The sequence below is a fragment of the Mixophyes fleayi genome, chromosome 1 (genome assembly GCF_038048845.1).
Source record: "Mixophyes fleayi isolate aMixFle1 chromosome 1, aMixFle1.hap1, whole genome shotgun sequence".
NCBI classification, from domain to species: Eukaryota; Metazoa; Chordata; class Amphibia; order Anura; family Limnodynastidae; genus Mixophyes; species Mixophyes fleayi.
The window spans coordinates 295,531,060-295,553,856 of record NC_134402.1 but is presented as its reverse complement, the minus strand read 5'-3'; the positions used below and the strand labels follow the sequence as shown (position 1 = coordinate 295,553,856).

General features: G+C 39.8%; 1 protein-coding gene across 1 annotated transcript in view; it reads left to right on the top strand.

Annotated features, from left to right (window-relative positions):
- GOLM1 (golgi membrane protein 1) overlaps positions 1-22,564 on the top strand; it is a 39,370-nt gene extending 16,806 nt beyond the window's left edge. The window contains exons 3-10 of the mRNA XM_075211070.1: positions 723-902; positions 4,187-4,241; positions 8,234-8,327; positions 9,324-9,456; positions 9,959-10,097; positions 10,719-10,979; positions 18,743-18,868; positions 19,811-22,564. Coding sequence (XP_075067171.1) covers positions 723-902; positions 4,187-4,241; positions 8,234-8,327; positions 9,324-9,456; positions 9,959-10,097; positions 10,719-10,979; positions 18,743-18,868; positions 19,811-19,890 — 1,068 coding nt within the window. The 3' untranslated portion in view covers positions 19,891-22,564. The remainder of the gene's footprint in view (positions 1-722; positions 903-4,186; positions 4,242-8,233; positions 8,328-9,323; positions 9,457-9,958; positions 10,098-10,718; positions 10,980-18,742; positions 18,869-19,810) is intronic.
- The last annotated feature ends 233 nt before the right edge of the window (positions 22,565-22,797 follow it).

The window sequence follows — 22,797 nt, the reverse complement described above, 5'->3', positions numbered from 1 at the left end:
TATGTTACAAGTGCAGCACTAGAACAGTGTATATAGCAAAAAGCTAACCCTTCGTTTATATGTGATAAGCTTGGACTCTCTGATACATTATATATTCAGCAGTCACAGCTCAGATACAGTGGATAACAGTATGGAGGATTTGGTATATGGACTGCAGAGTAGTAATTGGTTTATTCTGAAGAGAGCTAGAGCATAAACACAATAGCACATTGTTCTTCAACTCACGAGTTATTCCAGCATTGCCAGGTGTTCAGAACTTTTTAGAAGTTGCATATTATCCCCCCCGCAGCCCCTTCCACGAAAAAAAGTTAATGCACTAACTGTCTTCTGTATAGAATTGTTTACCATATATGCCCAATGATTATGCTAATTATGTGACTACTTGGTTACTGATTCATGTATACTGATGAACTCCCTAAACACGGTAGTCACCTTGTCTTGGCAAACTACTGTACATACTTTGAAGTGACGCTGGCATCTATTTTGCTATGGTCACAAAAATGTATTTGGGTTGAATTGGTGCGCCAGTTTCCCAGCAAGCTACAAAAAGGATGACAACAGTTCATGAAAACATGTGTAAAATAGTTGATACAGTCCATGCATAAAAAATTCCTTCTGTTTTTAAGTTGCAGAATTCAAATATGTGCTGTTACAGTGCTTACACCACACAATATGTGGCTGAATGATTGACTGGTTTGTTTCCCTCTGTTTGCTCTCTTTAGAACCGAGTGATGGAACTAGAGGGCAGAGTGCGTCGGGCAGCTGCAGAACGAGGGGCAGTTGAGATGAAAAAGAATGAATTTGAAGACATGCTGTCTAAACAGAAAAGACAGATTGACAACATCCAGACTTTGCACAGCTCCCAAATGCAGAATATTCGATTACTCTGTAACAGTGAGAAGGTGAGACCCTTTTACATGTACAGCAGACCCGACTCTTTTGCTGCCTCTTGTCTCATTCTCACTTGTGAATGCTTTAGTAGCTCTTGTTTTGTTGTTTTGTTTTCCATTTCAACTGAACACTGAATATAGTCACAGGCATACTTTCTCTGGGATCTAAATGCAACTATTGCCATTGGGTTCAATGATTCTGTTAGATACTGAATGTTGCACACATTGTAAACTTTAAAGTGGGCATGGCATGTTTAAGATAAAGTCCACTTTATATTGTGCTTTGTTCATTATTTATGTCCTATAAAGAACAAAGTGTGGTCCATCTCTATTGTTAGGGAGACTTGAGGACCAAATTTGGGAAACGCTGCCTTAGCACCATTTGTGGTTGGTTTTGTTTGTCGTGCATGTGTTGATAATTTGTTCTTGTTGAATTCATGCTGTTGTCTTGTTGATACATTTTGTTTACTGCCTATCCCTGATTTATCCTTGAAACCTGCACAGATGTGTTATACTTGTATAAGAATAAGTAAAATGTCAAATTATGTGCACACTTTATATTGCTCTATTGAGTTCAGTATATTTAAAAAAAATATATATACATACAATTTGGAAATTGTTTGCACCTGCATGTGAAGGAGAAATGTCCACAAATTATAAGGCTCCCTTTTTATTTTTTATTTACAGCTGCAATATGTACTCCTCCTTTTGTGAAATACAATAGATCTTTCTAATATGTCTAATCGGCCATTCTATTGTGTGATATTGTTTGCTAGTGATTCTTATGGAGCCTTGTTGTCTGGCTCCATAAGTCCTAATACGGACTTGTCTGGTCCTAATATGTTCAATCAGCAGCCATCATGTTTTCTGTAGTAGATATGTTGTATTTCTAGAGCAACAGCTCTCGGCATTGATACATAGTCACATCAAAATCTACATAAACAGAGAGGACCTAATTATTTCAAGAAAACTAATTCTTACAGTGCATGTAACAGCTTTTTGGGGTAGTGTTGGAAAAATTATTGGTATAACTATAAGTATTAGTATAACTATTGGCTATTTTATTATCTTCCTCCCACCAATTTGCATAGAAGAGATATAGGGGTATACTTACTAAACTGCGGGTTTGAAAAAGTGGAGATGTTGCCTATAGCAACCAATCAGATTTTAGTTATCATTTATTTAGTACATTCTACAAAACGACAAAATGGCAACATGTCCAGTTTTTCAAGCCGCAGTAAATATACCTCTTAGAAATGTAACTTACACCATGGTAACAGAATTGGAATTTGCACCAGAACAACCTATATAAATGTGTGTTTTGTTTTAAGACGTCAAAGATTGGCACATTAATTATTTTATAGCCTCTTTGTTTTATTGCTAGTGACGCTGAAGTCCTGACATATAAAGCAGTACATGTACTTGTCAATTATTGTGGACTGTTTCAGCTAGGGAGATGGACTTTGGGCTCTTCCTTGTTTTGACCTAGTTTTCCTCCCCACGTTCTCTCCTTGAGGAGGCTTTTCCTTTTTTCTTTTTTTTTTCTGCTGTTCGGTTATAACGTTTTTACCTCATATAGGTAGATATTGTTTCCTAAAAACCTATATAACAGGTTTAAGGGGATTGGCAAAACCTGTGCTGATAACCTTTGCATGGTATCCCCAGTACTTTGGTTTATAACCTGACTATTTGTGAGGGTTTACAACTTTTAAAGCACTGTTAATGTGCGCAGCACTAATAATGTGTGCAGAGCGTGTGGTTGGTGTAAGTCTAGTCTGTCCGGGTTTAATTTCAAAATGAAACTAGACTGTGTAATATTTGGCACAGGACAAATTGATGATCCAGAAAGAAACCAATCTAATATTAGTTTTCAGTTTCTAATTTGCAGTAAAAAGAAGCACCTTGGCTAACTTGGTTACTTCTGTTACTTTGTTTCAACAGCTAAAGTTTAAGATTGTCTCATGAACATCGTGAAGTACAGTGGGCTGCCTTTTGCAAAGCAGATCAGGGCCATCTTAACAACATTATGGGCCCCCGGGCAAAGCAGTGCACCGGGGCCCCTAGATATAGATATATAGATGTATACAGATACAGATATAGATAGAGATAGATAGATGTACTTGCTCAGTGACCCTTGAAGGTTTCTTTTGCAGGTTTTTTTCTTTTGCAGGATTATTTATTCTCATTAAGAGCCGTGCCTATGGGGCCCCCTTGCCCGTGGGGCCCTCGGGCAGCTGCCCATCGTGCCCAATGGAAAATTTGGCCCTGAAGCAGATGACTGAACAGGGATGGGAATGTAGAACAGGTTCTCAAAAGGGTTTTGCCATGTTCAAATGACTTGTGAGCAAAGCTCTCCAATCTGTTTCTAATACAAAGTCTGGTTTTGTTACTGTATTTACTCCCAATTGTAAAGCGCAGTAGAATTTGCTGGCACTACAAAAATAAATCATCATCACCATTTATTTATATAGTGCCACTAATTCCGCAGCACTGTACAGAGAACTCACTCACATCAGTCCCTGCCCCATTGGGGCTTACAGTCTAAATTCCCTAACACACACACACACAGAGACAAACACAGACAGACAGACTAGGGTCAATTTGTTAGCAGCCAATTAACCTACCAGTATGTTTTTGGAGTGTGGGAGGAAACTGGAGGACCCGAAGGAAACCCACGCAAACACGTGGAGAACATACAAACTCCACACAGATAAGGCCATGATTGAACTTATGACCCCAGTTCTGTAAGGCAGAAGTGCTAACCACTACGCCACCGTGCTGCCCTGGGTATAGCTTAGTGGCAAAGGGGGTCATGCATGACATCAAAGACTGAAAATGCCAAAGAGCAGGAAGGAGCACAACTCCCCATCTATTCTGTAGAAAGGGTTCATAGAAAATTGTCTAGCATTTGCATAAGTTTAGTTCCTGTGCTGGTGCTACTAAGCTTGCTGGAAGAGCCTACTATTAGGTAGACTGCATTGTGTATCACTCTTTTCCATAAACTTTAATGGTGTATTTTACTAGTCTAATAATCTGTTCATAATAGAATACTTTGTGGGTATGGTCAATTGGAAGACATAGGCACAATGTTATTGGGGTGTGACCATGTCCATAAAGGACTGTAAATGTCAGAGTAGGGAAGCGGAAGCTACACAAACGCCCTGTGTTTGCTCTTATAGTGTGGGGTGTTGGTAGACAACAGTCTAGTTATTTCCATTAATCAACAAAACGTTTTTTGAGTTCTGAGGGTGCTTTAAATAAAGTGGTTTAATTTCCTTTCACTTCTTTATTCACAGGAGAATTTATTGAACAATGTGACTACAAAGGATAATCTCATACTGGAACTTCAAGGTAAATAGTCCTGTTGTAAGAGATATTTTGCATGGTGGATGGATCATCATCATCATCATCATCATTTATTTATATAGCGCCAACATATTCCGTAGCGCTTTACAATTGGGGACAAACATAATAAACTAATAAACAAACTGGGTAAAACAGACAAAGAGGTGAGAAGGCCCTGCTCACAAGATTACAATCTATGGGATGGATGTCTTGTATTTTGTTCAGTGGTTTGTGTTTTATGATTTTTGTTATATGCATTGCTAAAACAAATTTGCAGCACTTAATGTTTTCCATACACTGTGGAATTTAAAGGAAAGTTAACATATGTGTTGCTGCTTTATGAAACTCTCAAGTGTACTGCTAGAGTAATTTGCTGATTATTCGTGTCCTTGTTTGAGCCCCAGGAGGAGGAGTGTTTGGACAGCTTGTTCAGGAATGAGATGTGACCAAGGAGGTGAAACTTGTGATGTGAATGCAGTCAGTGATGTGAATGCAGTCAGTGTTTGGTATAGGTCAGATACCTAGAATTCTGTGAACACAGAAATATAAGTGTCACAGCTGGTTTCTGTCCAGCGCGTGATCTCTACGTTTTTATCTTTTTATTTATTTTTCGGTAACAATGCGTCCAACAAAATGTCACTTAAACAATATCTGTGATATCACCCTGCACTGTAGAACAAACCTCACCAGTCTGCAGGCAGTAAATAAATAAGTATTATACACTCCTTAAAATACATTGTCTACCAAGGGAAATTATCTCTTCTCCAGGGTTTTCGGAGCCAAACCCCAGCATGGCATCCTGAGAACAATACTGAATGCTAAATATAAATCAGGAAGTAGACATGTTGCAGCAGACAAATAGCAAAGTAAATCGATAAAATTGTTTACAATGTGATCAAGTTTGTAAACTACGTAGGCCACCAAAATCTTCATTGTTTGCTCTTCAGCACTATTTAATTATTACCTAAAAGATCTACCAACATACTTATTCATGATTATTTTGCCTTTTAGACGGCCCTCTTTTTATAGTGAGGATGACAAAGTATTTTACCTTGGAACAAAGGGAAGATAAATCCTCTCATTTTGCCTAGGCACCATTTCCCTTGGCACAAAAAACTAGAATATACTAAAGATGTCAGTTGGGGAAAAGGAAGATAACATAATATAAAAGCATACTTCATTTTTGTTTTATCTCAATGATTTCATTTTAATATAAACAGAAAAGTGTTGTAAAACTGTCATCAATGTCAGAATTTTTGCAATTCTTTTTTTGTGGGCAAAAAAAACCCCCAACTAGATTTACTTTAAAAAAGAAACATTGCATTCATTTAGAAGGTTATATGGGAGACATATTTTGTAATTAGAAATTGAGAATTGATTAAATGTCTTTAATGTCCTGAAATACATTTTTACTACAAATGAACATCTTAACATTGTGTTCCCTATTTTGGAGATATTTTTAACTGATTTTTGGTTGGCTATTCCTTAAAGCATAACCAACCATCATTTTAATGCTGTGTTAAAGGAGAATATATTCTGGGTTTCCGTTAAACCAGACATTCTAACTGTGGAAATTTGAAAAAAGAAGAACAGTTGTCTTAAGACATCGTTAAATTTTACTAAACGAGGCCCCTCAGCAGCTGCTTGGACACTAGCAAGAGCCAGGTGGTGGTTTATACAATGACCATTGACCATTACTCTGCCTGTTTCATCTTTTAGTTTTGCTACTGCTTTGTGCCAATTATGACAGCTGCTTCATCAGAGCCTATATCTACCCACTTAGGTTTTTTTCAATCCTATATTGGCATTTTTTTTTATTATTTTGCTATGGTTACAGCTTTGCCATCATTGATACTACATGTTGATATAAAACTGACCGTAATCTCTTTTTTGTTTTTTTTGACGTTGACAAACATATTTAATGTACAGGGCGATTCAAAAGTCGCAGTACACCCTTTTATTTCAAAAACTCTACAGGAAATTGGGAAACCTGAATACTCCAGTAAAGTATGGGTGACGTGGTCTATCTTTTACGGTATGTACCAAACATGGGCGCCATCTTGAAATCGGACAATCGGCCCAATTCCTGTAGAGTTTTTGAAATAAAAGGGTGTACTGCGACTTTTGAATCACCCTTTATATAATAAGATGCTTTACAACTGAGATCTCTGTCGTTCCATCACACAGAACACTGAAGTAATCTGCCTAATGCAAATGTTTAAGTAATTCATGTCTTATTTGTGAAGCTAAGATGTCAAGGAATTCTTGCATTGTTCTTTCTGAAGTGTAACTTGCATTCTTTCTAATATCAAGATGCTTTAAGTATGTACAATGCTTAGCCTTGCAGTGCTTGAGCAAATTTCCATATAATGTAGTATGTGGGAGTTTGTCTTTTGCCAGTCAATACATAGTTCTTAAAGCTCCCACAAAAAGCATCTCTGCAAGTTACTCAAAACTGAAGTTGATCGTTCAATTTCCCCTAACTCCGTTTCTTCAAAAACACGTTTTTGAAGTATATTTGAACACGAATCAGTGTGTAATTTACTTTACTCATGGTCCATTAAACTTTCTTTTAAAAATCTTTTTGTACGGAGTAGTCGCCCAAACCACTTCCTGGTTTGTGGCCGGTCTCTTTCCATATGTTATGCAGGTGAAACACATAATTCTATTATCTTTCACCAACAACCACGGAAATGCTTTAAACCAGTCATTATTTACTCCCGACATGCGGAGAAACATTTTTCATATGAAATAGACTGATTTATAGGATGGACCAGCTTCGTCTGCACAATGTTCTTGTTGAAAATCTCTGGCTCTGTTGTTGTGTTCTTACCTTTATTTTTAAGAGACTTTAAGATTATGTTTTTTTGTCTCTTTTTTTTCTGATTTAATTTCCTATCCATTATGGGGAACAGCTGGCTGAATACAAATATAATTTTTAACAGCAACCAGATACTACCCAGATGCTGCTTGGACACCAATTGTTTTTTAAACAGTGCCCAGATGCTACCCAAATGCTGTTTGAGCACAAATTATTTTTTACAGTGCCCAGATTCTGGCCAAATGCTGCTTGGACATCAATTGTTTTTTAAAAACGAGCACAGATACTGCCCTCGCTTGCTGGCCCCCAGGTAACAAACACTGAAACACAGTGAGCGGACACAGGAGATCCACTCAGTATCTGTACTCAGTACAGCAGCGACTAAACCGCCTGCAACCACGCCCTTCCTTTTATTCAAGGGGAGGGATCGTCTCGCCCCTGAGTTTGACGCCCCGTGCCACTGTGACGTCCAAAAGTTGCGCTGCACTGACGTTTCATATATAAACGTCAGTGTGACTTTCTCCTGCGTCACAGTGCCAGGTGGCAGGAGTCACTGCAGTGTGACTTTCGGCTACATCACAGTGCTGGGCGGCAGGGGATTTTTGCCGGATGGAGCTCCCAACAAATAAAATTTGGGGTGAACACTGATATTATAACTGTTAATATTGATACATGCAAATATACAGGTAGATACTGTAAGTCTCCCTGTGCCACTGTACTGAAGATTTTTGATAAAATAACCCTGGTTATAAATTGGGTAGAGATGGTAAATATAAAACCAGTTTGAAAGTCAATCAAATTTCACTGGTTCCATGGTCTTAAATCTTCAATTTGATATGAGCATCTCATTTGTTAAAAAGTGTGGGTGTTTTTCTGAAAACATTTTTTTTATAAATACTATTTCAATCCTTTTAAATCCGTGCCTGAGCACCTGGAAAACTTGGTCAGTATGTGCTAGAGAGCCCAACAATAGAGCATAATGTAAAACAGGCATTATATTCCAGGATAAAAAAAACAGAACAGGAATATGCAGCCTTCTGGCTTCTCACCTCCTTCCCCCTGGAGACTTTTTTTTTTCCCCAACAGTATACACCTATATGTTTGTCTGAAAATAAAAAAATAAAAAAAACTATATATAGATTATATTATATTTATTTGTGTTTGTTTAATTTTCCAGGCCAAATTGGAGACCTTCAGAAACGTTTGGATGACTCTAAGCTGGAATTTAAGGAGCTAGAAGAAAGCCAGGCCAAGAAATCTGCTTTTGAGTTGTAAGTGCACTTTGTACCCCAGACATAAATAGATGCACTGGTTATGGTAGAATGGATTGGGGCAAAAACTGGGAACTCTAATAACTAGTATTGGTGTGCACGCCAGTCGCCTTTCCATCTGAACATCAAAGTAATGCTAAATTTTCTGAAGGCTGATAATTAACATTTTTAAATTGTCTATGAATTGAACATGTGACCTAGTATAAATTATTAAGCTCAATACCATGTTCCAAGTGGAGATCAATATGTTTCCTAGTGATAAATTTGCCATTGTAAACTGTTTCAAGATTTGGGGCTAGATTTACTAAACTGTGGGTTTGAAAAAGTAGAGAGATTGCCTATAGCAACCAATAAGTTTCTAGTTATCATTTATTTAATACAGTCTACAAAATGACAGCTAGAATCTGATTGGTTGCTATAGGCAACATCTCTACTTCTTCAAACCTGCAGTTTAGTAAATATACCCCTTGGTCATAGTTCGTTAGAGATTACCATTGAACACATATGAAAAATACCACTATGTAAAAGAATACCAAAGGTGATTCTAAATGTCTAGCTTGTATAACAGAGCAGCTGTACTAAGATCAGTCGTGGCTTCTGAAGGAAAAAGCAAGAGCCAGACACTTTTCTTTTACAAGTGAAAATGCAACAAATTGCTTGTGATTCTGTTCGTGGCATCAAACTTTGCAGCGCTCCCACTGTCTGCGATCATCTGACTGGATTAAAAATAACCAAACATTCAAAATATTATTTATTAAATAAAGCTCAATAGCGACCCGCCCTTGTATGGTGACTTTCTTTGATCCTATGTTTCACCCTATGCCAGTCTCTCCCTAACCACCCTGCTGCCAGCTGCGGTGGCGGTTGTTACCAGGCTCATTATCTCTTATGAAGGAGCTGATGTATGTAACATTCCTCTATGAAATGAAGTCCAGCTTATGTGTTTAACAAAAGGAATGATTATGATTATTATAATTAAATTATTGGTATTTACAGGACCCAGTGCAGCAATAAGATAACGGAGATGAACGAACAATGTGACGAGAAGCTCCGTAGATTAGCAGGAAAAGATGCAAACACTATAATTGCGGATAACGATAAAATCATAATCAAGTCTGAAAATGTGAAGGTGGGAAATCCTTTTTTTTATTTTTAAATGGAGTATGAATACCAAGGCAATCTCTATGAATGGAATATATTTTGCAGTGGGGACATATAAGGCTATGCAGTCAAGTGCTCTGGAATCTACTCCCATGTGATTTTGTTGGTAGTTTGTGTTTTCAAATTGCTCACTGTATAAGCCTAGAAAAATAAAATATGGATGAGGTTTCCAAATCTAACTAGTTCTGTTGTGTACTGTATTTAGGTATACATGGTAACCTCTTAGCTTAGGGATGAAAGATATGTTACTGGAGACTATTGGTATTAACTATCATGTCTTCCATATTACAAGTTTTCGGTATATAAGTTGATTGTAGAAGTGGTAACTAATGGTCTTTTGGTAGCAACAGCTACCTGTGAACACAAACGCCGCTTTTAGTAGCACTCCGACCATGAAAATGTCTTCATTATTTTTTTTTTATTATTCTTAATTGCTCCATCACATAATCGTTTACTGTGTTTCCATCCAGCCAACAATACCAAAAGAAGAGATTAAGCAGAAAGATAGTGATGTAAAAGAAGAACAACCCAAAGACCGTGTGCCATCTGAACCATCTAAGCCCGCTGTGAACACACAGAAACCGGTTATTCCTCCAACAAAAGCTGAAGGTATGTCTGTGCGGGTTCAGGGGAGTAGAGCAGAGACCCTTCATGGTACTAATACCAGGGAATAAAGCACAAAACACACTGTAAAAATAAATACAATTACAGAGAAACAAAGTGTATACTTTGGGGTAAATGTATCAAGCTGAGAGTTTTCCGGCGGGTTTGAAAAACCAATCGGATTCTAGCTATCATTTATTTAGGATATCCTACAAAATGACAGCTAGAATCTGATTGGTTGCTATAGGCAACATCTTCACTTTTCAAACCCGCTGGAAAACTCGGAAAACCCCTTGTGTGCTGAATTCATGAAGGAATATTCCCCAAAACACCCATGTAAATTTATTTGCCAGCACACTTTGTTGAGTTACAAAATATTTGTTTTAAAGATATATTTAAATAAAAAAAAAAAAAAAAGTTTTCCTCCTCGAACACCTTTCATATGAGAGAAAACCTTGAATAGACAATGTTCTCTATGCACTTTGTTCTTTCCTGTGCCCACAAGTAGGTAACCTGGAACTACATAGGTAGTGCACAAGGAACTATGTAACAATTGGCAGTAATGTGTGCTTGCCATGTGCATAAGGACCGCACTAGTAGTGATGCTCTTAAATACTTCATTTTCAGAAAAATCAAATAAATTGGATGTTGTAGATGAAAAAAAGCCCAGTCCGTTGCCGCAGCAGCCCAAACTAGTAGAGAAGGATGAGGATATACTGGATGCAGACAATGAAGTTATTCCTGAAAATGTGAATGCAGAGGAGGAGGAGGAGAATGAGCCCAAAGCAGAAGATGACGCAGATAAAGAAGCTAATAAAGAAACTGAGAACGAGGAAGTTGAGAGAGAAAATTTTATAAACATGGATGAGCAACAGGAAGATGAAAAGGGTTAGTACATATGTTGTATTTAAGAGTTTGGTGTTGGTTATTGGCTTTCATTTGTCTTCATGGTTAAATGTGCTGATGTGTAGTTTTGTTGCAGCCAAAGGGTGCTGGAGTTATTATACTCATATTGTTGAAATGTCATCTAATCCTGCCAAAAGGTTTTATCTTATATCACTTTTTGGATGTTGATTTTAAAATACCCCTGTCAGCTGCACACAGTGGAGACCTCCATTTTGTAAATGCAGCATGTCACTTCATTATTATCAAGTGATGTCACTTGTTCTAGATTGTTGCCTCATTAGGTCACAGTAATAGCATTGTTTCTATTGAAGTGCACTTCAATGAGTCAGTGTTGTTTGTAGTCTATGTTCAGCTTCTTCTCCCTTGGATGTCCCCAGTTTTGGAGTGATCAGAATAGAGCAGGCTGTAGCCAGTCAGATCGTACAAATGTTCATAGCAGCACAAAGTATTTCAGGAGGTGGTTGTGCTGATCTTGTGGGAGGCAGTCACCTGTCCACTCGTGTGATAGTGTATGTAAGAGCTGCACATGACAGGTGTAATGGTAAGGAGAAAATGGAGGTAAGCAGGAATCTACAGAGTGAGCGTCAGAAGATTATGTTGTCAGATGCACCTCTATATATGAAATGAAGGTTATACATCCAGTTTGTTGCATTTTATAATGCATTATGCTTCTCATTCATTTGTGAATAGCTGCTGTATTTTGCTCCCTGTATCCTTCTATTTTTCTTTCCTACTTTTGGGGGACACTGCAACAGTGGGTATAGAAGGTTGAATCTGGAGTAAAGGCAATTTAAGACTCAAACAATTAGAGTAGATAGCTCCTCCCCTGCTATGTCCCTACCATTGCCATCTTCCGTTTTAGTGCCCTCTGGAGTAGGGTGTTGTTTAGTGGGCTCTTGCCCTGTGTTTTTATATTTTTCATGTTTTTAACTTTTTGCTTTTAGGTATTTATCATTCATTCATTCATTCATTTTGACTGATCAGAGACGCCTCCCCAGGGGTGAAATGCCTGTCGGCCACTTTCACTCTGGGTATCTGATCGTGGGAGAGTAATCTTCCCTCTCTCCTGCAGCCTGCCTAATCCTTGCTGTTAGCGATGACTACTATGGAGCAGTGTGTGCTATACCTCAGCCTTCGCACTGCTCCCACAGAGCTCCGGCGGCTGTCAATGAGATCTCCTTTGTGGAGAGTACAGCTTTGTCGGGCCATATAGATGTTGTCAAAGGGGGACCTTCCAAGTTTCTCATGAAAAGCCTGCAGCAGCCCAGCCTTTGACAGGGACAGAACGGTCCTGATACATCTCCATGAAGAAGAGTATGGTATCGGCGGGCACAGGCGGGCCTCTGGTTAACTTAATGCGTATTATACCTTCACAGGGTTATAATAGGTGAGGTATCATTTTCTTACATTATTTTCTGGCGTGTATTTGTATTTTACATAGGCCCTTATTCAAACATGGCGATTTCTAAGACTAAAGGGTCCACTGGAAAGTTTGTGCCAAATGTAATGCTAAATTATCATGAGTACAGTCTGGCCCGGATGCCCTGTGTGCAACGTGTGAGGTGGAATTATGCGCGTTAATAGCGTTCACCCGCGTCTGCACCTGTGGCCATGGAGGAACCGACTTGGACTAAGTCATGGGCGTCCACTATAGCCAAAGCACTCTGATAATGTCTAAGTCCAAAGCGGTAGGTGACTTCACATTCTCTAAATGCACCACACCTTCACAGCCTGTATCACCCAGTAGTGGGGCTTGGCTGAGGCAGGTCTGACGTTGACTCAGAGTCTGTCCAAGGTCTTGCAAGGGCTTCTTCCTCATTGGAACGCTTTCTTAGCACCCCCATAGGAGAACGGGTAAACGTCCTATTCCGTAGTCAGTTCAGGTTTCCTCAACTCTTAGAATTGGTTGCCGAGGCCTGGCAGAAACCTGACAAAAAGTATCCGATGCCGGGTATGTTTAAATCACTTTACCTCTTGCCTTTGGAGAAGACTGTTAAATTGGAGAGTTCTCCAAAAGTGGATCCTCCCATTGCCCGTCTAACTAGAACCCTTGCTATGCCAGTGCAGGGTGCGCCTTCGCTCCGGGATACTACAGATAAGAAGAGTGACTATCTTCTTCGCTCTGCAGATATGGCTGCAGAAAGTTTGTTAGACCAATCATGTCTACAGCCTGGGCCAACAAGACCATTTAGATATGGACCTAACAGTTGGCTAAGGGTTTTCAAGAACATAGACATAGGGCTGGAGTGTTGTCTGAACATATTAAGGAAGCTTCTGACTTTTTAGGTCAAGCATCCTTGGATGTGGTTTCCATTAACTCCAGACTTTCTGCTCTCATTAATGCTGCCCGGCATTCTCTGTGGCTGCGCTCTTGGTTGTCTGATGCGGACTCAAAGTGTACACTGGAGTACTTGCCGTTTCATGGTATTACTCTATTTTTTATTTTTTTTTAAATTCTTTATTTTGAATGGTCAAACAGGAAAAGGTATATATAATACGAAGTCAAAAGTTTACAAAGTATACATAGAAGGGCGTTAACATTGTAATGTAGTCTAAAGAAAAAGTTTTTTTTTTGACAACATGAGAGATACATTGACCATATTTTCCTTTTATACTTTTGTATAAATGTAAGATACAGCAATGGAAAAAGTAGAATGGAAGGGGGAGGGGTGAAGGAGAATTAGGAGGGAAGGGAAAGGGAAGACCACAAAGGTTGATGCATGAGTGTAATCGGAAAGGAGGTGAGATTATGAATGTTAGAGGGCCAGGGGATGGTGGGACGGGGACCGAATCCTGCCCGCCGCACATGGGTCACAACGGAGTCATTAAGGGCCAGAGGGGAACGAGCGTGCTGCGAACTGCCAAGGAGCCCACACTTGGTTGAAAGCGTAACCTCTATCATGTAAATAGTACGTAATTTCTTCCATGGCTGCTACGTGCCAGATTTGCTTTTTAAGGGCAGAGAGAGATGGAGAAGAGGTACGTTTCCAATTAAGGGCTATAAGGGATTTAGCGGCTGTGAGGATATGTGCAATTAGTTTTCTAGAAAATTTATCAAGGTCTGGGGGGGATAACATAGGAGGAAGATCCAGGGGTCTTTCGCCACGGGAGCCTCAAATAGAGTGTTGATAAAGCCATGGATCGCGTCCCAGAAGGGGGTGATAACTGGGCAAGTCCACCAGATGTGTAGCATTGATCCCCTGTGGCCACAGCTCCGCCAGCAGTCGGGTGATGAGGAGGGGAACATTGCGTGGAGACGGGTAGGGGTATAATACCAGCGATAATAGATTTTATAGGATGTCTCTTTTAGTTTAGTCGATATGGAGCTCTTAGCTATCCCCAGTCTCATGTCCTCCCAGGCCTCCTCATCTGGGGGGGGGCCCAAGTCCCTCTCCCAGTCAGCTTCATGTGAGAGTTGTGGATGGATAGTGGATTCAAGAAAGATATTATAAAGTTGTGATATCATACCCCTATCTATAGGGTGAAGTTTGCAAAGATTTTCGAATGGGGTAAGGGGACGTAGTAGAAATTTGGGTGGTAGGGAACGTAAAAAGTGGGTAATTTGGAAGAACTCGAAAGGGTTAAGCACTCGAGCTGGGGGGGGAGGTTGGAGTTCTGCTAGCGGAAGCCACTGGCCTTGTTTAGAGAAATCTGATGGAAATTTGAGCCCAGCTTGAGTCCAATGGCGGTGTCGTACCTTGGAGAGGCCAGGAGGAAATATAGGGTTAAACCAAATGGGAGTCAGGGGGGAAAGGGCAGATGTGAGTTTCAATTTGAAGGAGTGAGAATCCCAAATCTTGATATCAAATTTAGTGGTAGGAAGTAATTTGGATGGAGGGGGACGGTGTATAGGGGATAGACCCCATAATGAGGTGAAATCAGGGAGAGCTAAATGTGCCGCCTCTAGGTCAAGCCATGAGGTGGAACCTGAGGGGGCGTATGAAGCAACAATTTGTGAGAAATGGTATTACTCTATTTTAGCTTGGTTTTCCGTTCTTTCGTCCCCTTGGATGGTCAAGGGCAGCTCCCACTTCACTAGAGGACAGTCTTTATCCTCCATGGGGGTTTCCATAGGGGTCAAGGCGCTGACAGACGCCAACCCATCAGAGAAATCCTTGGCATGATGGGATAACCTTCCATAATTCTGTGGTAGGGGCCAGTGGAATGCTTCAACTTCGGATAAGTTGAATGGATCTGTGTTCGGGGGATTGTGACTCAAGGTTATGTCAAAGATTGCATAGACTCTCCCCCATGCAGATTCTTCACCACAGGTCTGCTGTCTCGTGGCCTCAAAAGGCTGGCGCTCAAGGAGGCTATTTGGACGCTGCTGGTCTCCGGCGTGTTTGTTCAGGTCCCACCTCCGGAAAGAGGTTTGGAGTTTTACTCTAACCTCTTTGTGGTCCCAAAGCCATATGGCTCATTTCATTCGATCTTCAGTCTTTGGACTCTAAACCAGATTCAGGTTCTGAGGTGTCAGATGGAGTTGTTGCAATCCATGATCATGGGCATGGAATGAGGGGAATTCCTGGCATTCCTGGCCATAAAGGATGTCTGCCTGCAGTCTACATATGAAACAGGCATCAGTGTCTCATTCACTTTACTATCTGCAAGGCGCATTATCAGAACCAGGCTTTACTCTTTGGACTGGCTTCCGCACTAAAGGTTTTCACCAAAATTATGGCAGGTATCTGCTCTCGGGGCATCACTGTCATGCCTTATCTAGGTAACCTGTTAAAGACGCCGTCCGAACATGTCCTTCTCCAACACATTCAACCGACAATTCAATTTCTGGAATTTCACGGCTGGATTCTAAATTTGCCCAAGTCATCCTTGATTTCTATACTAAGCATGCGGTTTTGAGCCTTAACTTCGACACTGTGTGTCAGGTATTCTACTGGATGACAAGGTTATTTCGCTTTTAAACAAGACCATGGGTTAAATGTATCCATCTGCGTATTCTGCAAGTTGCCGATATACGACGACTTTGCGTGTCAGATTTAAAACAATAGTGTCTTTTGCAGGACAGTTTTAAATCTGCGACTTGCAAAATGCGCAGATTGATACATTTACCCCAGGTCCCTCCTGATAAGACAAGAAATGTCCTTTCTCTGCCAAATCAAATCTGGTCAAGGATGTTTACCACAGACACCAGTCTGTCCAGTTGTGGTGGGGTCATTGATCATCTCCGGTTCCAGGGCCTCTGGTCTTCCCAAGAGACGTCCTTGGCAAATCAATGTTCTGGAACATAGAGCTGTCTACAGGGTGTTTGTCATGGGTCTAAAGGTTCTGGCCAAAAGGACCCTCAGGGACCAATTGGACAGTGCTACGGCAGTAGCTTACCTGAACCATCAGAGGGGAACACACAGTGCCATGGCAATGCAGGAGACAGCACGAATCATGTCCTGGGCGGAGCACTATGTTCCGGTGTTGAACTGAGAGGTCGATTTTAACTTGGCTGCAGCAGTATCCACCCGGAAGAATGGTCCCTTCACACCAAGGTCGTTGCCCTTCGTGTTCCAAGTTGGGGTCTGCTAGAGATCACTCTAATGGTAAACTTCAAGGTACATGGATGCCATGACGATCCAGTGGGGGTTTCATCTGATATATCTGTTTCCTCCAATATTCATGTTCCCGAATCTAAAAAGAGAACGGGTGGCCGCCATTTTGGTGGCTTCAGTTTGGCCACACAGGATGTGATACTCCGATGTCCTAGGGATGGCGGTGAGTCCTTGTTACTGGTTGTCTCTTCATCCAGATCTTTAGGTAGAAGGCCCTCTTCACTGCCGCTCTATAGGTCGTCTGGCTTTGACTCTGTCGCTCCTGATTCTTCGGGATAGGCGTTGCTCGTAAAGAGGTTGTGTGGTCTATGCTTACAGTACACAAACCCTCTTCCTCTGCAAACTACTATAGTGTGAAGGTCACAGTTTTCACACTTCCAGCTTCAGTCTTTCCTGCTTATTATCTTTTCTGTAGGAAGATTTTGACAAAGGTCTCTGTCTTTTTTCTCTGAAACTGCACGTATTGACTCTCTCTATTGTGTTTCAGGTTGAGCCATAGTTAAGCCCTTTGAGCCTTTGGATTCTGTTGACCTAAGTTGGTGGTGGAGGTTTTAGTCGCTATCTCCCCTGCTCGGGTGTCTGAGTTGGGGGCACTGTGCTGTAACACCCCCCTTTCTTTCTGCCGTTTCATTCTGATAGGGCAGTGCTTTGCAACTAAACTCTCTTTTGTGCCCAAATTGTTCTCCTGTTTTCACTTGAACCAGTAGTGTCATTCCGGTGTTTTGTCCTAGACTTGTCCTAGCCTTTTGATGCATCCTTGTACCTTATGAATGTAGTCCAGGCCCTCAGGTCCTATGTGGACTGTACGGTTTCTGTAAAACTAGTGATATTTTCATCCTGTATGATGTCCACAAGCGTGGTTGACTGGTATCTAAGCAATCTATTGCTCGGTGGCTTACATCCACCATTTGTTTGGCTTATGTTCAGGCAGCCAGCCCAGTGTCATTCGACCAGGGCTGTTGAGGCTTTCTGGGCGGAGCGTCACAGTGCTTCGGCCGAGCAGTTGTGCCGGCCGAAGTAATTCTACAAGTTGCAGTTTTACACACAGCTCTTTCAGAGCAATTTCTTCGGGGTACTTTGGTATGTCCCCACTGTCGCAGTGTGTCTCAATGCAACGAAAGAGAAGAGGACTTTTTACTTGCCGTGAAATTCAGTTCTCTGACTCTATTGGGGGCCACTTCGCTCCCTCCTTATTGCTCTGGCTGTTTTTGTTGTGGATGATTACCTTTTAAGCTGTTTTGTTACGCCTAGTTAGGCCCTTTTCTTCTGGGCTTTGTTATATGAAAACATGAGGCTGGCTCCAGATGTGAGTATAGTAGGAGAAGAACTATCCACTCAATTTGAGTGTTAAGTGCCTTTGCTCCAGATTCAACCCACTATACCTAATTGTCGCAGTGTCCCCCAAATGGCGTCAGAGAAATGGATTTTACTGTGAGTAAAAAAAAATCCTCTTATATTCATAAAATGATCTATGCACTTTGTTTCTCTAAATATATGCTTAAATCATTAAGATATGATGCTAAAGACTTCAGTGGGACAGTGCTCATAGTAGTCAAATTATCTTTAGAAGGATAGGATGCCTCTATACTTAGATCTGCATATAGTTCAATGTCCATTCATTTGCTTGCATTTGCTTTGTGTCGACATTAAAGGTAAAATTAAGTTTTTCTTGAAGAATGGCTAAACATTATAAATGAAACCATATGTTTTATAAGTTTAAAGCCGATTTCCAGATTCCTCAATACTTTGTAACTAACCTGCTGTTGTCCTTTGTTTTGCTGAAACAACTTTTCCCTAGGCTCCTCAGGTTCTGTGATGCAGCACCAGGTTTTTGTGTACATCCTCTAGTGATGACTCACAAGAAAGCAAAGCTGAACATGCCCAGTTTTTCTGTTTATAATAAAGATCTACAATTATTTTCAAACTGAACTTGAGAGAGAGAGAGTCATGTTGGCACACTGACATAAGCAGCTAGCACTTGTTTGACAACTGCGTATGCATAGGGCGTGCTGTTTAATCCTTTATTGTTTCCCTTCACAACTTAAAACTGCTATAGATAAAAGTACACGTAATATATTGTGCTTTGTCATTGGGTACAGAGATCTTAAAACCAGGATTTAGAATAGTATAAAGTGAGATCTTTAGTGTATCAGATTTTCTTTTAAATGATTTTTTTTCTCTTTTAAGACCCAAAACAGGTGGAACCGGAAGAAGCAGAAAATCAGAATGATTACAATGGGGATGAGGGGAATGAAGCTGAGCCTGAGGCTGACAAACAAGCTCAACTGATAGATAATGATCAGAATTTGAAAGGTATAGACCTCTCTCTTCCTTAAACATCCTGATGACTGGACACATGATTAATGACTAAAAGCAATATGTCGTGGGGCTAGCTATGATGTATCAATGACCTATACATTTGCATCACTATAAGAACCATAAATCCAACCACACCACAATGGTAAGGATCAGTGGGGCAGGTTTACAAGGGCAAGCACAGGTTAACTAATTTTCAGTGTATATGTCTTCAGTTTAATAAAACATTGTCTTTTAAGCTTTACTTCTAAAAGTTCTTAAGAATCTCTAAGGATAGTTGTGTAGTTTGTTGGGTTTTTTTTTTTGTTGTTTTTTTTTTAAGGATATCGCCCAAGCGTACTGGGAGTATAAAATTTCAGATAAAACAAAGCCGAGCTTTCTGGACATTGCTTAACATAGAGGGTCCGGCACCTTGAGAGTCTGAAAGAGAGAAATCCACATTCTATACTTTTAAATACCTTCCAGTCGCACTTCCGCTGAAAAGCCTATGGTCAATACCAATGTAATAAAAACCTTCAAACATATCCCATCACTGATGATTTGATGTGAATAAACTAAACAGTATATTAAGAGAAAAAGTTTAAATAAATAAGGGATGTATAGTGTTAGTAGGACCACCCCTTTGTCCTTTTTAACCTAATAGTCACCTTCCTAATATTTACTAACATTAAGAGCCCTAACTCAACCTAGTACAAGCTTTATCCTAACATTAACCCAAGAGATATGAGTGCCCTCTATTGTCTTTTCCTTGAGTGTCTTAATGATAGGCAAATTTTGAATTTGCCTAGTGAACACTGTTATATTACTGATTGACAAACTATTACTAATTTATTCTACAGAAGACTTACTCTACTCTATATTGTGCTTTTAAAAAACAAATGACTAGTGGCGATGGTGGGTTACATGCTATTTAATAACCATGTTCTGTTTTTTATGTAGATGATAAAATTCAAAATGGAGTTGTTGGACAGGCATTGGACCAAGAAGGAGAGGACAGCGATGATCCACCAGTAAAATAACTCTACCCTTTTCATAAACTTCTGCTAAACTCTGATTGGCCCTTTTTAATGTGACTGGTGATGCCTTAAAAGGGACATGTTCCAGATGAAGTACAACACTGAAGATTAATTCAGCAAAAACATGTAAAACTTGAATTTTAAACTTTCCTAATTTAAAATAGTTTTGTACTCAGATTTCAGTGCAACTTTTCTTGTAAATTTTAAAGCCTTACCATAGCATGAACAATATAATCAACACGATGCGTATGCCGCCTTATGGAATCTTCCCGCTCACAAAAGGATTTGTACAGGCAATTGGCACTGACCAGTGTCTGGCCAGTTTGAAGTGTGGATAATAAGTTTAGTAACCAGTTCTTCCATAGTTAGATAATGTTACATGTTTATATTTAATATGTTCAGACTTATTAATAACATGGCGCAAATCTCAGGAACCCACACATTACCTTATTAGTCTAGTGCAAATTGGACTAATAACCAAAATTACTTTTATCAGTTACTTCACATTTGTGCTTTTTCCACCGTTTTATCTTAGAAGTCTTAAAGCCCATTAGAATGCGAGTCTTGGCATGTAAACAATAAAGAAATAAAAAGGGGTGATATCACATTTGTGACACCATAGCTTAAGCACTGTCACGTCTATTCAGGTAATTGCGCCAGTACTACCTTAGGGGGGTATTCAATTAGGATTTGCAGCTGCGCCTATAAAGTGGCATTATGGTACCACAATATCGCGGATTTCTGTGCGCAGCCATCCGCGATGTTGCGGTACAGGAACCTGTGTGGCCGCGAATCCTAATTGAATATGTTCCATAATGTTTAGGAGTGCAAAGTAAAATATTGCCTTTCAAAGAGATTTCACTGCACATATGTCGATCTGTCCAAATTTAAAAAAAAAAAAAGAGGGAAAATTTGTAGATTTTGAGACCTTGGTCTTTCTCAAACTTGATACTTTTGAGCTGTCTAGATTCAGTGCAGACTGCTGCTGGAGCCAGTATCTGGATGCACCCGTCTACTGGTCAGACTCACTTGGTTTAGGGTCTTTTTGTTAAATGTAAATTTACGTGAGGATGACGGGTACACAAAACATAGTTTTATCTCTTTTCTTTTTTTTTCCACCCACCTCAACAGGGGCGCATGCAGGATTTTTAGGGGGGGGGGGGGGGAATATAGAGAGCTGCTGCACATGCGGCCGTGCATGTGCAGCAGCTCCATTTCTGCAGCACTGTATTGTACAGCAACTGCAGCGCTGTCAAAGAAGCGTCCGTGGCGGTGCTGTACAATACGGCACCACCGCGGCTGCTGTAAAGTGCTGCTATGTAGGGGCACTGTTTAGCCCCCGTTCTTCGCAGAGGGGAGGGGTTTCTAGAGAACCAGAAACCCCCCTGCGTGCGCCCCTGCTCAATAAGACCACTACTATTATGATGCAGAATCTGTTTCCTCTCTCACATTTGCATACTTATGTGGTACTAAAGTCATCTCATCACCTCCACACAGCAGCCATGTTGTGGGCTGAACCAATATTCATTTGAATGCAGGATATCAATTCATTAGGAATGACCTCACGAAGACACTAACTGATCATTGGTTCCTAGTGCTTTGATAGGCTGCATTCAGTAAAAACTAATCCATTGATTTTCAACTTGTGTGTTGGTACGATTTATGTATTACAGTATCAAGTTGGCTGTGTGACAAGAATTTGATAAAATGAGTGGGGAAAAAATCCCTATTACTTATCCACAACTGATTTTAAAACAATTTCACTTGTAAATAAAGCAAATTGGCTATAATTGGTTTTCTAAAACATTCTTACTACTATTTATTCATGATTCTGGTCTTATTTATTACAAGATTTAAACATTGGTGGGTCACAAATAATGACTTGGAACCACTGTTCTAACTCTTGAGGATTGACCGTCATGTCCGTTTCTGCTTTTGTAAGATGCAAAGGGCTTTTAAACATGTTATGGAACAACTTGTATATTAGGGACAGGGTGAGGATACCAAACTTTAGTTTTATACAGTGATGTACTGTCTTGTAGTCTGTAGGTGTTAGTGTCAAGAATTGCACTCCATGTACCATGTCTGTCTACAGATGACAATTGTAAACCAAGAACTAGAAGTACTACCCGCTATGAAAATATAAGCTTTAGTATAACACAAAAAATATTATAAATCCAATTTAAATTGTCAGCTTTCATGTATTACATTTGTAAAATACTTGTACTTTCTGCACTATAGAATGATTGTTGGGTGCAGATTGACTTAAATCTCAATTTATGTTGTTGTGCCTTAAAATTTAATACATCACTCTGTGTTCCATTATGCTGTAAATGAGGCCTGTCCAACCTGCGGCCCTCCAGGTGTTGTGAAACTACAAGCCCCAGCATGCTTTGCCAGTAGACAACCTGTTGCTATCCAGAAGGGCATGCTGGGACTTGTAGTTTCACAACATCTGGAGGGCCGCAGGTTGGACAGGCCTGCTGTAAATGTAGCTATAATTCATGAAATATTACTTGTGTTAATGTTCCCTTTTAGTAGTAATACAAATGTTTTAAAAACTAAAATTTATTTTAAAATTGTATAGATTTAGCAGAAATAATTTGATTATTTTTTTTTTAACTGGGTGGGTACTGTGTACTTATTTACATATATTAAATGGTACAATTGTTTTCAATGTGCTGGCTTTTATTGTATTTTTTAAACAATTCAATCACACCAACAAAAATACCAGTCTATTTTTCCATTTTACTGGTTTTGTTTTTTTTTTATAATGTGTGGTTAAACATATACCAATATACTTAATTACATTGTGTATTGAACACACAACACTAAAGATTTTATAGGTGACTTTTGAGCATAAGTGGATGATATAAAATATTATTATGGAGCTTAATAATAACTTTCAAG